Here is a 15,595-nt window from a genome sequence, read left to right on the forward strand (position 1 = left end):
AGCAAGGCCCCATCTGGCTCCACCCCCATGTCCCGGACTCACCTGGCACCTCACAGTCTTTGGCCTGGCTGGGCGGTTTCCGATCATCCATCCCGTCTCCTGCCGTCCCTCCCTGAGAGACCTGCAGCCGGGGAGGAGGGGACATGTCAGCTCATTAACACCGGCCGGGGCCTCACCCACCGTGCCCTTCGTTTGCCCCCAGCTCTGACCTAACCCCAGCCCCCCTCCCATTGGCACGCCAGACCCTCGGCTGCTGGCACAGACCCTGCGCCGTGAGATAGAGCCACTTGCCCCAGCCCTGAAGAGCAGCCGCAGGCGTCGCTCCCACCGAACAGCCGCTCGAGTGGGGTAGGTCTCAGCCCAGCTCCCTGCAGGAAAGGGCCCACGTCACAGAAACCAGCCCCACAGCCTCCAGCAGGCCAGGAACCTCTAGCCAAACCCCCTCCCTGCTCCCACCCCACAGGGGTCAGCTCACAACCACCTGCAAACCCCAAGGCCTGCCTGGGGCGGTGCCACCCCACAAGCCTGGAGTCTGCAGTTCTCTGCTTAGCTATAGGGAGTACAGCCAGGGCAGAGACATGACAGGCTTCCCAGCCACAAACATGGCCCCAACCCCTTCACTCGCCTGCCAAGAGCCAGCGGGGCTGTCCCCCACCCCCGCTGGGGCATCGTCAGCGCCAGACAAGGCCCAGAGAGACGCCCGTATGTGTACTGAGCCCTGGCAAACTCATGGTGCCCACTGGGCTCATCACATAACACCCACCCCCCATCAGAACCGACCCCGCACATCAGCAGTCGGGCCATGGAGAGCAAGCTCCTCTCCCACCCCAGTGGGGGCTCTGCAGGGCCAGGCTGGCGGGGCAACTGGAGGCAGGACTCCGTCACCAGGGCGGTCAGACAGGCCCCCTGCCAGCATCACAAGAACGACCAGCGTGCGCCCTACGGAGGGTCTGTTCTGGGGAGGTCTGGCTTGTGCTAAAGTAAGCAGGACTAGACAAACTGGGGGGCGGGGGGGACCCCAGCATGCTTTGCTCCAAGCACACATTTCACAGGAACCTCGTTCCAACCGGACAGGCCTCCCACACTCCGAACCCCCTGCCTGCTCCCACAACCCCAGCTGCCCGCTTCTCCTACAATGCTACCCAAGGACAAACTGAACCAGGCCAGCTGCGGCCTGCACCCAGGTGCATGGTGGGAGATGTAGTTCTGCCAGTTTGCCACGGACGTGGGCCCAGGAACAGGAAGGGGTCGGCGCAGATTATCTGGGGCAGGGTGTTTGCAGGCGAGGCCGGTGGCATCTGTATGGACAGACCTCAATTAGAGCCACCGCAGGTGGTAGCAGCCAGCTTCCTTCCCAGCACAGCCTGCAAGAGTGGGCACCCCCAGGCTGTGGGGTTCGCCAGCTGGCTCGTGGGTTCAGGGGGCCAGGCATTGCTGAGAAGCAGCTGGGGGCATCAGGCGATGCCACCTTACCCAGCACGCAACGGCTGGGTGAAGCCCAAAGCCCAGGGTGTGGGGACATGCTCAGGGCTCCTGGGCTCCACCCCTTGCCACTGTGGGATCTTGGACAAGCTTCCGCCACTCCGTGCCTCAGTTTCCCCATCAGTGTCGCAGGCTGATGCTGCTCTCCCCGGCACAGTCACTAATGAGCTCGTCAGATCAGAGGGCAGCGTTTGTTTAACCTTGCTCCAGGCACACAGACTCTTGTAAAATTGAAAGGGGATTGTTCCCTGCGAGCAGCCAGGGTTGAAGTGTTGGCCTGAAGACAGAGTTTCCTGGGGCAAGGTCCCCCGGGCACAATGGCAGAAGGGGAAGAGCACGCCCCCAAAAACATGTCAAGCTGCTTTGCACTGGTCTCCCGTCTGGGCAGTGATCAGCCCTGACCATGCTTAGCTTCTGAGATCCACTGAGCCCTCAGCTGGTGCTGGCTGCATGGACAGATCACCTGGGAGCTCCAGGGGATGGGGGGAGACATCACCTCCCCCATGGCCCAGACAGGTCTTCTTGTCCCTGGCCCTGGAGCAGCTGGCCCAGGCACAGTCAGAGATGGGGCACTGGGCTAGACGGCTCCAATCTGCTGGAGCCGCCCCTCTCACGACCCTGAGGGATGCTCTGTGAAACCTCCCCAGCCCAGCGCTCTTGGGAGGGGCACCTGCAGGTGGAGTGGGCCATGAGCCCTCTGACCCCACATGGCCTTTGCCCCCGGACTCCTGGCAAGCCAAGCGCAGCTTTACCCAACCCACGCTGGGCACCGCCAGCCATGATGGTGGAAGAGGATGAGAACTAGGTCAAAGTATGGGGCTGCAGGGCTCCCCCCACCCACCCAGAGACAGCAGCCACGTCTGTGTCTCGTGGGAAGCAGTATGGCCTAGTGTTCAGAGTAGGAGATTTGTCTGGGGTCTCTCCCTGGTTCTGGGAGGGGAACGGGGTCTGGTGGGTTAGAGACGGGTGGGCTGGGAGCCAGGACTCCTGGGTTCTCTCCCCGGCTCTGGGAGGGGTCTTGTGGCTGGATCAGGGGGGCTGGGAGCTAGAACACCTGGATTCTGTTTTGACTCCCTTTGTGACCTTGGACCAGTCACTTCTCAGCACCTCAGTCTCCTCCTGCAGAAAGTGGGTAGATAGGGCATGACCCGGCGATCTGCCAAGCCACCTCCGCTCCCCACTGACCCCAGCAGGACCCAAGGAGCACTCAGCCCCCCAGGGCCAAGCCAGGCATTCACCAGTTGCTTTGAGGTCCCCTAAAAGAGAGTCACTGGAGAAAACGCCAGGTGGGACGGAACTGATGGCACCAGAGGTGGGACAAGGATGAGGGAGCCGTACTCCAGACCGGCAGGGCCCGGGTACACCCCTGCCAGCATCACCAACCTCTCGCTGGTGCCACCGTGGTCAGCAATGGACCTTCCCTGAAAACCGGGGCTGAGAACGAGACCTCTCGGCGCCATGGGGGGAGGGGAGAAAACGGACCGAACCATCACCAGCCGTTTCTCTGTCAGATGCAAAAGACCTCGAGGTCTCAGCGAGCAAAATCAGTGCAGACAAACACCCTGGGCCCCAATCCCACAGGCAGATCCCTGTGGGCAGATCCCAGCATCCACAGCGGCTCAGCAGGGGGGCAAGGGCTCAGCCCGCATGGAGCCAATTGCGGAAGGAGGGCCATATAGACAACCCCCCACCGAACCCTACACTGAAGGGCCTAGTAGCCAAAAACCCAAACCCTCAAGATTCCCAGAGACAGGTTTCATTCCCGAGCAGCAGGACTTGCCACAAAAACAAAGTTCTAGATTAAGAGGCAATTTGGGCAGCTCCAAGCTGGCACCAAAACTGAAATGTTTTCAAGGGATTGTGTCGGGGCGGATTTCCTGTGACCCCCTCAGAGCATCACCCCCTCCGCCCCCGGTCCTTCTCCCATAGGGGTAACATTCTAATGCATGCTCCATAGGCCAGGGCAGGGGGCTGTAATTTCATTGCATCACTGGGCCTCACCCCAAGGGGTTTTTTGTGTTTTGTTTTTAATTAGGCCCTGCAACACCTCACCCTAAAAAGACCATATCAGAGAAGGGGCCCCAGACCCCCTCGCAACACAGAAAAATGGCTCCTGGGAGAGGCATAGCCACACAACCACACAGGGTGAAGGCCCTGGATGGAGCCAGGACTCCTGTGTTCCAGTGGCAGCTCCGGGGGAGTGCTGTCAAGTGGTTGGAGCAAGGGCCTGGGCATCTGGTCAGCAAAACAGAGACACCAGGAGCCTGCCCACAAGAACAGGGCTTTGGTAAAGACGGACCCAGTAACAGGCTGTAGGTGGATTGTGACAGCAGGGACACAAAACACTGCAGCCTGACCAGACCCGACACACGATCCCTTCCCTCCGACCCCTGCTCGGCCGGCGTAAACGCGGAGTAACAATGCCAGCAGAGCTGCTCCCGCTTTCCACTAGCGGGATGCAGATCAGAACCTGGGCTGCTGCAGTTTTAACCTGGTATTAATTTAAGCCACACATGGTGTCTTTTTATATTGATTGGTTGATTGGGCAGGTCCGGGGGATTGCCCGGCCCCGGCCTCTGGAGGTGAAATGTGCAGTGAATTCATCTCATTAAATCTGAGCAAGCCTGGCCTTATTAAGCAGAACGCACGGCCCAGCTCCAGCCCTGACACCGCAGCCCTTGGGACTCCTGGCTGTTGTGTCTGTTTATAGGGGGGCAGATCCAGCATTACTCCCGCTGCGTGCCCTGCCCACCCAACCCCCACCCCGCTATCCTCTGTTCCCCATGTGACAGGCGAGGCCGCAGGAGGCTGGAGGTAGCACCCACGGGGAACAGCCAGACCGCCAGCACAGACAGGGAGCGCAACAGGTGCAGCCCAGCCTGTCCTGAGAGCAGAGACAGAGAAAGTGTTTGTGGATTTGCTGGGGAAGAGGGTCCCCCCCCCCCGTCTCCCCACTCACACACACTCTCATTCATGATTCCACCACACCAGGGAAGCTCAGACAGGAGGCGGATTTAACTGGGGGGAGAGGCACAGAATCTGGGCCCCACGGTCTTCGGGGTTTGATGCCGGTGATGGGGGAGGGGTGGGAACTGCCTACCCAGGGCTGTTGGTTCTGTTCCCCTGAAGCTCAGGGATCAGAGACGCTGCTGGGGAACAAAAGCCTGGAAAGCCACATTTCTGCCTGGGAAAGGGGGAAAAAATAAGCAAGAGCTCTTCCCCGCCTCCCCCCCAAATCCCACCACTTTCTGTTTGAGTAAATCTCCTAGGGCTCCCTGCTAATCCGCTGGAGATTACACTCAGCCCAGGATAGCTGAAGGCCGCTAGGCCGCACTGAGGGTCGCTCTGTTTCTGGGGGGAACCACCCCCCAGCGTACACTTCCTAATAAAGGGGCAGTGTGAGGAATTTAGGGGGGAGCAGCTGGAGGGGGGGAGCCCCGTTCCCTCACCCCCAGTATGTTTACAGGAAGCAGTAGGGAGAACACAGCCAACAGCCTCGGAAAGGCAGGAGGGAACGGGAAGGGAGTGAGCAGAGTTAGCCCCCCCACACCAAATACCCCCCTGCACCCCCCTTCAGGCCAGGGGTCAGCCCCTCTTCACAGGCTCCAAATGCAGCAGAATTTGGGGGTGATACAGACAGGCCCTGCCCCACGGAGAGAAAGCTCAAGCTAGGCCTACGATCAGGAATTGTACATAACAAAAAGCTCCCCCCAGGCCCCCCTGCAAAAAAACAAACTCACCCCCCCATGCCCCCTCAACCCCCTCCTACCCTCACCACACCCCAATCTCCCCCCTTTTCCCCCCCAGGCTCCTCCGCCAAGATCCACCGCTGTGCAAAGGGATCCCCAACTTAATCAGGGCCCTGGGTGGGGGGTGAGCCACGGAACCCCACACCGCCTGCCCCCCAACTCCTCCGGAAGCCGCAGGGGGGGCTGCGCCCCGCGGGGGGGCGGCGCTCGAAACGCTCCCGGCGCGGCGCAGAGGCCTAGGAGCAGAAGCTATTTCCAGTTTACTCCGCTCGCTTCCTCTCCGCCCCCCCCGCCCCGGCCCGGCCCCAGCCCCGGCCCCCCCCCGCGCCCCGGGGAGAGGGGGCGCCAGGCCAAGGGGGTCCCACTTACCGCGTTACAAGGCCGTCCAGAAACCCGCACCCAGCGCCAGCCGCCGGCGGGCGGCCGCGGAGAACATTGTCCACGAAATAATTAAAACACCCCCCCAAAAAAGGGGGGGTCTGATTTCCTCCCCCCCCCAAAAAAAATAAAGCGTCACCCGCAGCGGAATTCGGTGGTGTGGAAACGCGGCTAGCTCCAAATCCGGGGTCACACCGCGGGGAGTGGGGGGGGCAAGGGCCCAGCCCTCCTCGGCCCTGGCTGGGGCGGGGGGCTGCACGGCCGCGGCCCCCTCGGGCGCCCCCCAGCCCGCGCGAGCGGGGCGCCGGATCCCGGGGCAGACACAAAGGGAGCTGCTCCGGCGTCGCCTTTGATCCGCATCCGACGGAGCCGGGCCTGGCCGCTCCCTCCGGGGGGGGGGGAGGGTGTCGGGGGGGGGGGGGCGGACCGAGCCCGGCCCGGGGGGGGGAGGCGGCGGCGGCGGCGGCGGCGCGGGGGGGGGGCCGGGAAGTTTCTCGCCCCGGGGGAAGCGAGCGCCCGCCGCGGGCCTGGCTACATTGTAACCGCCCCGGAAGCGGACACGCAGCAGCCGCCGACCCCCCGCGCCGGCCCGGGGCGGCAGCAGGGGGGCAGGACTGGGGGGGGAGTGTGTGGGGGGTGTGAAGTGCCCTCCCCCCCTCTCGTGGCCGGCCCCCCCCGGCTCCTGCAGAGAGAGGGGGGGGTTCAAAGGGGGCAAGGCGGGCGGCCCCCCCCCCCGCTGACGCCCCCGCCGCCGCCGCCCGGGCTTCAGGGAGCGGAGCGGAAAGTGCCCGCCGAGGCCGCCATTTTCGGAGAGGAAAGTAGTCCTGCTGGGCCCCCCCCCCGGCCAGGGGAGGGGGGATCCCGCGTGGGGCCCGGCCCCTGCCGCTGCCCCGGGGGCGACCCCGCGCGGGCGGGGGGGCGGGCTCCGGGCTGGGGGGGGGCGCTCCACACCGGTCCCCTTCGCGGGGGGTGAGGGGGGGGGCGAGGCTCTATTTTTTGTGCTGGGCCCGGGCGGAGGGACACGCTCACGCAGCCCTCGGCAGCGAGGAAGTGGAGGTGTGACGGTACGGAACCGCAGCGCACGCTCGCCGGGATCCCTCCGCGCGGGTTAACCCTGCCCTGCCCGGGCCGGCTGGTGGCGAGCACGTGGGCCGAGCTCTGAGCGCTGCTCCCCCCCCCCACCTTGGAGCTGGGGGGGCGCTTTGGGGCTGCGCCCCCGCCCTACGCGGAGCATGGGGGCCAGGAGCGCCTCGCCCCCCGAGGCCCCGCAGCGTGCACAGATGGGTCCCGGGGGGGGGCTGGTGAGCGCCCCCCGCCCAGCGGTGCCGGTGCAATACCCCTGCACGGCCCAGGGGGGCGCCCTGCGCCCGGCACATGGCTCCGGACGCGGCAGACCCACAGCGCCCCCTGCGGTGGGAGCCCGCCCCCTTGTCAGCTCTGCCCGCCGGGTGCCGCTTTCCCCTGCCCCCCCCCCCCCCGCCGGGGTAATCCCCTGTCCCCCCGCCGGGGTAATCCCCTGCCCCCTGGGGCCCCTCTGCCCGCCTTGGTGCTGTTCAGGGCCCGGCCTCGCGCCCCCACGCACGCGCTGGCACGGGAGCCTTTGGAACAGGCGTGCCCCATAGGACGGAGACTGGGGTCAAGCCCGAGGGGGGGGGGCAGGAGATTTGTCCGCCCGGGCACTTCTCACTGTCTGTGAGCTGGGTTCTGTTCCCAGCTTGCTGTGCGAGCTCAGGAGAGCCGCTGTGCCGATCCGTGCCTCAGTTTCCCCACTTGTAAAACAGGGGACAGGGCCCCTGCAGAAGGGTGACGTGGCTTTTTTGGTGAATGTCTGTACTTCACAAACAAGGTGGGTGAGGTAATATCTTTTATTGGACCAGCTTCTGTGGGTGAAAGAGGCCAACTTTCGAGCTGCAGGGAGCTCTCCTTCAGATCCCGAGCAGGACAGAGTTTCCGCTGTGCCAAAAACCCCAGCCCCTACCACTCCAGATAAAGGGGAATCCCCATCAAGCCTTAGCAGCATAGACCCTAGGTTGCATGGTTGAGCAGTTCTGATTCCATCCTGTAGAGGGAAGGGCTGCTCAGGAACCAGCATGTTTTGGATTTTTTTAAGTCGTTTTTTTTTATTATTTTCTGTTAGCCTGTCTTCTGCAAGGCTGTAGCCTTATCTGTAGAAAATTTTAACTAAACTTTTTAAAGATTATATTGCTATGCACACCTGAAACCTGATTCCAGGGTAGGGGGGAAATACCTGATCCTCAACACATGGCTGAGCTTATGGCAGGGAACAAACCCCTTTGGGACTGCAGCAAGCCCCAGCTGTGTGGGTGGTGAGCACATTACCCCATCCCCACGGGGCACAGTGACACTGCTGAAAGGCAGGAGTGGGGCTGGAACTGGGATCTACCAGCTCCCAGGCCCCACCCCTCCAGCTCAGGGATCTTCATTTGCTGTGACCTGTGTAGGGCAGTGCACGGAATTGGCCAGTTCTGATTCCCTCCAGGAGAGGGTGGCGGTGCCCAGTCGATTAGTGAGATCTACGTTCCCAGATGTTGGGGGGGTCTCTCCAAGCTCACACCTGTCTGTAATAGCATGGGGGGGCATCAATAGCAGGTTGCTCTGCCTGTGGGAAGCAACGGTTCCTTCCCCAGCTTCCCAGGGGAGAGCAAACGCAATGCAATGGCTGGGAGACCCTGGCTCCACTTTGCAGAGAAGCAGGTAAGCCTCAGCCCTGTTCAAGAGGGGAGAGGGGCCTTGGGTCTCAGACTCCCCTCTACCCCGTCCTGGGCCTCTCTGCTCAGCTGAGTGGGCCAGTTGGGGCCAAGATATTGGCGCTTATGGGAGGCTGTGAGCGCATTTCACTGAACAGCCATCACATGGGAGCAGCATTTAGCAGCTCCTGCTGCGGCCCCCGGCTGGGCTTTGCCCTGGCAATCCACCGGGGAAGAGCTGCGTGCCCCATGCAGACCCCCAGAGCACCCTCTGGCTGCAGAGGAGCAGAGCCCCAAGCCCACCTGAAGCTTTTGGCCAGATCCCCCACTCCCAGCCAAGCCTTCACCTGGTCACTTTGGCTCTCTCCTGCTGCTGGGTGGTGCAGCCCCCCTGGCCTGCTCAATCCCCCCAATTCCAGCCAACGGTCCCCTGGACAATCAGGTCCCAGCTCAGACCCCAGCTGGAGGGTCATGGAGAGCAAGCAGGAGGCTGGAGAGCGCTGCCCTACTGGGGGTGGAGCCGATGCTGGGTTGAGGCTGATCCGCTCCCCCAGCCCAGGGGAATAACCATGATCAAAACTACCCAATGAACGGACATATCAAAGGGAGCCGAGGCTGGAGCCTGAGCCTTGATCCCGACACTGCTCTGGGAGGAGGGGGAAGAGGGCCACACCCTGGGGCTGGAAGGGAGAAGGCAGCCCCGGCACACTCACCTGAGGCTACTGCCCCTTCTAGCCAGGCATTCCTTGGAGACCTGCAACCAGGGAGACATGAAACCCCAACTCTCCCAGCCAAGAGCAGTGACGGCCAAGGGAGTTTTATAATAGCGTGTAATAGTCCAGCTGGTTCTGTGCCCTCCTCAAGCAGCTTCTCAGTCACAGAGCTCAGAGCATGTCCCAAGGGAAGTAAACACCATGACCCCCATTTTACAGAGTGGGAAACTGAGGCACAGAGCAGAGATTTGCCTACACTCCCCCGATGAGATGGGAATAGAACCCAGAGTCCTGGCACCCAGTCCCCTGCACTAACCACTAGACCCCACTCCCTCCTAGGGACAGGAATCGAGCCACCGAGTCCTGACTCCAAATACTGGGACTCTAATCACTAACACAGGCTGCTGCCCTACATTACAATGTGCTCTACGAACTTTCTCTTACAACCAATTTCCACAACAGTCGGATGTCTAACCTCATGCCCTGGGGCTTTGCTTGACACTGGGTCAGGGCACCACTAGCTGCATCTGTTCTTAAACAGAGAGTGGGGGAGAAAAGGAAAAGCCAATAGGAAGGAAATTCCTAAACCCAGTCTGGTGCTGTACATAGGAATTGCTCCACCAACCACTGAAATGCAGCCACCTCTGGGGTGGAACAGGCAGCTGCTTGACAGCCACACTATGCAATGGTTTAAAACAGGAAGTGACGTATCATCCTGTATCCCACTGAAACGACAGAGGGAGTAGAGAGATCAGAGCCCAGGGGATGGGCGCCAGGAGAGATTAGATAGGGTGTGTGGGACAGACAAATTAGATGGGGTGGATGTAGGAGTTGAACCGGGGAAACAACAGTAAATACTTTTCCAAGCCCCACCCACTAAACAACTTCGCCTAGTTAAGATGCCAGACAAGGGCCCAAGTAGATTGTGCAGATGTTCCAAGTACAATTCGATCTCGCCAGCTTGGGCTCCTTGTGTTTAGCACCATAGCGGGAGCTCAGATGCCCAAGGCTCCTGCTTGACTGGAGGGAAAACATAAGAGTTTGGTGGTATCCAAAGCCCCTCCCCTTCCCCGAGGTTGAGCAGTTACCCAAACTAGACTGTGCAGTTCCTCATAGTCTGATCCTGCTCCTAATCACTCACCAGAGGCTTAGAGGGGCAGTGGGCTAGATAACAGTCATACTGAAAGGATCATCTTTGACATTGGAGTGAGCAGGGACTGGGTTGAACAGGGCAGTTCACAGCTAGGGTTTCAGGCTCTCTGCAAACTCAAGCAGCCATTGCTGCCCCACTACACCTGAGTCACGGTTCCCAGGGGAGCCACGACGGCTAGAAATCTCATAAACGGAAGCTGAGATTGTGGAGAACAACGGCAGTTTGGGAAAGGCGCTGATCCACGGTGCAGGCATGCACTGGCCCAGTTCGAGCCCTGGCTGGACAGACAGACAGTGGCTGAAATGGTGAGGGACAATCCAACCAGTCAGAGAATCACTACCAATAAGACGCAGTGTAAATCGCTCCCGGGAGCAGAAGCCCAGCTTAAGGACTCAGCCTGGGACTTTCCACTTGGCTGCAGCACAGTGCCACAGACGGATGGACAGAGCCGTGGATTTCAGCGAGAGACCCAGGGAAAAGCAAACACAGAGCACGGGGCTCAGGGGCCAGGGAGAGCCGCAGGCCTGGGGCTGAGCAGGGAGCTGCCCTGAGCCACAGCCAGAGCCCGGATTAGCGCCTGCAGCCAGCTCCCCTCTCCGCACCAGCCTCCTGGGCTCTGCAGAGTGGGATTAGCACAGCCTCCATCTGCCGATCCTGTGGCACTGAGATTTCCAGCCCCAGGAGTGGATCCCAGCAGGCCTGGCGCCCTGCTCCTGTTGCGGATGAGACCCTGGCTTCCACAGCCCATGGCTGCCCCATTGGAGCGTCTGATCCACCCCCCAGCTCCCCCGTTCTACTGCAGGCAGGCTCCCGTGTGATCATCTCCCACCCACGGGCTCTGGCTCTCCTCCCCACAGCCCCACTGGGACAGCTTCTGCTGGGAGGCCCCCAGCTGTGCCCAGGGAGGGGGCTGTTAATACACAGCTCCCCACTTTCCTGACCCAGGGGGGTCAGAGTGGGAACCAGGACCTCTGGGTTCTAGTCCCAGCTTGAGCAGGGGAGCGGAGTCCAGCTGCCAGAGAGGGAGGCCTGGGAAGCAGGACCCCGGCCTTCCATTTCCAGCTTGGGGGAGGGGTTACAGCAGCAGACTGGCCAGGACTCCTGGGTTCCATCCCTGGCTTTGCCATTGACTCACTGCATCACCTTGGGTGAGCCTCTGCCCCCCTCTGTGCCTCCATTTTTGCATCTGCAAAACAGGGGTGATGCCCCCCCCACCCTCAAACGATGTCAGCTATTAACAAGGCTGCGTAGTGCCCAACACCTTCCTCCCTCCTTCCAACCTCCTACACATTTCTCCTCCCCTGGCTGCCTCACCTGGGGAAGTAAAACAACCCCCTCCCCCGTTAGACCCCCTCCTGCCCTAGAGGAGGGGTCTGAGGCGACTAAACGTGGGCTGGTTCATTTCCATGACAATTTTGCATGGCCAAGAAAGCCAGCAGCTCTGGTGCAGAAACTCTGTGTGGTGAGTTGCTCCAGGGGTCCTATCTCCGAGAAGGAACGGGCCTGCATTATTAGTTAACACCATGAAACCTCCAGGGGTACAAAAAAGCCCTTCCTAGCTAGCCTAACTGTAACTGTTCCTATTATCCCTGTACATGCCCAAGACAGATTTTGAATCCAGCTAAGCGCCTGGCCTTGGGATCCTGTGGCAGTGAGTTCCACAGGTTGTTTTCACACTGAATAATCTTTTATGACTTGTCAGTGTGTTACCCTTTATGTTTTTTTCATCCCAGGTAGTTCCCTTATACTGATCTCACAACACTTGATGACCAGATTCTCCCACCTGCCCCAGCAAGCAGCTTGGCATGAGCCCTGTTTTCCAGCCCAGTCGCGCTGCAATGCACCGAGAGGGGGTGTTTCCATAGGGAATAGAGGCGGGAAGGCACCAAGCTCCCCGGGGGGAAAAGCCTCCTCCCCACTCTACAGCTCAGGATTTGCAGAGGCCTGTGGCACTGAGAAGCGGCTGGATGCTGGGACGTGGAGCTGGCCCTGCAACAAAGGGGGGCTGTACCCATAGCCGAGGGGAGCAGTGCACAGCGCAACAAGCTGTTGGCTGCACTTCCATTGCAGCAGCACCCGGAGGCCCTGCCCAGCATCAGGACCCCGTCCTGCCCCAGCCTGGGCAGCTGCTTCCAAGACCTTGTCTAGACTGGCGGAAAATCAAACTTGCACCAGGGTGAGCCGCACTAGTGCAAAGCCCGTCTCTTACTCGTGCTGCGTTCGCGGCCAAATCCACACAGCCCCCTGGGGCTCGAGTCCAGGGCTCCCGCTTTGCAGAGCAAATTGCCCAGGCACCCTGGTCAGCGTCAACCTAGGCGGGGCTGCTGATGCCCCAGCACTGCCCGCGCCCCGGCTCTTGGGCTGAGCCACGTCCCATCTTACCCCTGCCCTCTTGTAGCATGTTAACTCTGCTGCTTTAACAGAGCGCCGAGCACAGGCCTGAAAGCCTCACGTGAACCCCTGCCCCACGCCACCCCTCGAGACGTCACCCCAGGCCAGAGCTCTAGCAGGCGAGACGGCGTGTGGGCTGGGGATCATAGAATCTCAGGGTTGGAAGGGACCTCAGGAGGTCATCTAGTCCAACCCCCTGCTCAAAGCAGGACCAATCTCCAATTTTTTTTGCCCCAGATCCCTGCCTAAATGGCCCCCTCAAGGACTGAACTCACAACCCTGGGTTTAGCAAGCCAATGCTCAAACCACTGAGCTATCCGTCCCCGGTGTCCAGGGTTAGGCCACCTGGGTTCAAAAAGCCCTACCCAAGACCCCTGTTCCCTCTAAGCTGGGTGCACACAGATCCTCAACCCCGCGCACACGGCAAAACCCTGCACACACAACAATTTGCACAGAAGAAATTTTTTGCGCACAAGGCCTGTCAAAAATCAGAAGAAACATTGACCCAGACTTCTTGTTCGATGCCTCAGTGCCTCTCTCTGTGCCCAGTTCCCCCTCCGTGGTGAGTTTTTCCTTTCTCCCCTCTTGCCACTGGCAACTGGGGGGCTCAGCAGCGTAACACAAACAGGATCAGCCCCTAACACAGCCCAGATACGAGGGTGAACAGCTACAGGTCAGCCACGAGAGGGCAGAGTTTCCATGCCGAATTCCCTCGCTCAGCCGTTTGAGAGGCCTGCGCCCCACATCCCTTTAGCTAAGTGCTCACTCTCCGGGGGATCCAGGTCCCAGCCCCCAGGAATCGAGGAGGGAGAGCCTTCCAACATGTGACCTGCTCACGGTGCAGCTGGTTCTGGAAGCCAGCTCCGAACACAGACAACAGCCCTGGGGGAATGGGCACAGCCAGTGGCTTGTTCCTAACAGAGATGATCCACCACCCCCGCTTCACCCACCTCTGGGTGCAGCACAATAGAATCATAGACTCTCAGGGTTGGAAGGGACCTCAGGAGGTCATCTAGTCCAACCCCTGCTCAAAGCAGGACCAATCCCCAACTAACGGGACCAATCCCCCAGAGACCACCCACCCCTGAGATGCAGCCACAGCTGGGGTGGAGTGCAGCAGCTGTTTAACACCTGCACAGCAACGTTTAGGAGGAAGATCCCTCTTCTGAGGAATTTTAAAGGGAACGGGACCGTGGCCACTCCAGCGGGAATTTGGCCAGGTCAGCGGAAAGCTGTTTCACATTTTAAAATAAAGACATGTTCACCACAGCTCAGAAGGGCAGAGCTCTTCCCAGGCAGGAATGAGTTACACCTCCCTGTGCTGTGGGAGACGGGGACTCGCCCGCTCCAACAAGAAAGGAAACTGAGGCACGCAGTGTGGGAGTGACGCCCGCAGGAGCTAGGCATAGAACCCTGCTGCCGCCATCAGCTCCCAGTGCCCTGGGACATTCACCCGGGCGAGCCTGCTGACGCTGATTCACAGAGGGCCCCTTGCTCACAGCAGCCAAACCCTATCACGGCCATCAGCCATGAAGCAGCAGTTTAGTTCCAGCCAGAACAGAGACAGCAGCTCTGGGGGGCAGGAAAGGCTTCACCCCTGTCCCCCCAACACCAGTCCAGCATCTGCTCCTATTCCCCTAGGCTGGTCCCTCTCCCTGTAGAGGGCAGCCACGCACTGGCTGTAGGCCTCTTTGCTTCCAATAATCTCACAGCAGGTTGAGACGTTTCGGTCCATATTCTTTATGAAAATATGCTTAGAAGTTGGATCTGACGTAAGTGAGATGTACTCTAGGCCAGGTAGCCCGTGGGAGGTATCGGGGCAAGGTTCTGATTTACTGCAGGCCATTATCCAGTGTGCATGCCTGTATCCTTTCTGGAGCTGAAGTTAGGAACGTTAACTATGTACCTGGGTTACTTTGGGCATCACCCCCACCTAGCCCTTCCGTACAACAATGGAGAAGCCAGACAGGGCTAATGGGCCATTAGCAGAGACAAGGGAGGGTGAAAGAGCTCAGCCTTCCTGTGGCCCGTCAGGCAGCCTCTGTGCCATGGCTGCCACAACCCTGCAGAGACATGGGCGTGAGGCACTTGGGACTGGACCCACCCCTCGCACTGCCAATGTACCCCAATAGCCTGGCTCAGCAAGACGGGTAAAAAGGGGGCCCAGGCTGACAGGACAGGCAGGCTGAGTGGTATCTCAGCACATCAGGTGGCATCCTAAGGGGGGCAGATTTCCCAGGCAGGGGCCCCCCGTTACTGCCTCTTTGCTAACAACGGGATCGGTGTAATTAGCTATGGAGATGTGCAGTGCTTGGAACACCAAGGGATTGTCCCCTCCACAGGAGCTGTCTGCCCCCCCCCCCGCTCCTCCTCTGCGCCCCCTTCAACACCTCTCAGTTCCTGGCACTGGGATCCACCCCCATGCACCCTGCGCAGAGCCTGGCCCTCTCTGGGTTGGGGCAGGCCCCTCCCCACACAGTTATGGGGCTAGTTAACCTAGAAACAGTCCAGGCAATTGCTTTCACCTTTTGAACCTTTATTTCCTAGTTCCTGTTCCCCTTCCCCCACTGCCTTCGCCAGACCCCCCAGCGCACCACACAAGAAGGGGGGAGGTTCCTGTGCAGCCAGCAGGGCACCGTCTACACCAGCGGCCGCAATCCACGGAGCCGGAGACCCTCCAGCCCCTCTCACAAGGAGTCGCAGCAAAAAGCAGCCAGGCCGAATGGGGCCAATCCTGTGAGACCCAGAGATGGTGTCGCTGCCCAGCCCCTCTTTAGCAGGGCAGAGACGAGGTGCCACCCACAGCAAAGGCTTTGCCTGCTCCTTTGTGGCTTGTCCCAGCCCTGGGGGCTCAGGAACTCAACAGCGTGAATCAGGGAGAACCAAACCTTCCTTCCCTTCATTCTTCAGACAAGCTGAGGCAGAGCAGGGGCACCAGGACACCTGGGTTCCAATCTAGGCAGCGTGTTCCCAAGCAGGTCACTTACTCCTTCTAACTCATTTTCCCCAAAACTAGAAATA

General features: G+C 60.5%; 1 protein-coding gene across 3 annotated transcripts in view; it reads right to left on the reverse strand.

The window, feature by feature from the left end:
• The window catches only part of KMT2D (lysine methyltransferase 2D), a 49,557-nt gene extending 43,837 nt beyond the window's left edge, over positions 1–5,720 (reverse strand). For all 3 annotated transcript variants that reach the window (XM_077838946.1, XM_077838945.1, XM_077838947.1), the window contains exons 1-2: positions 5,601–5,720; positions 43–121 (exon numbers count right to left, since the gene is read on the reverse strand). In XM_077838946.1, coding sequence (XP_077695072.1) covers positions 43–91 — 49 coding nt within the window. In that variant the 5' untranslated portion in view covers positions 92–121; positions 5,601–5,720. The remainder of the gene's footprint in view (positions 1–42; positions 122–5,600) is intronic.
• Positions 5,721–15,595: the final 9,875 nt, after the last annotated feature.

This window comes from Eretmochelys imbricata, chromosome 20, assembly GCF_965152235.1.
Source record: "Eretmochelys imbricata isolate rEreImb1 chromosome 20, rEreImb1.hap1, whole genome shotgun sequence".
NCBI classification, from domain to species: domain Eukaryota; kingdom Metazoa; phylum Chordata; order Testudines; family Cheloniidae; genus Eretmochelys; species Eretmochelys imbricata.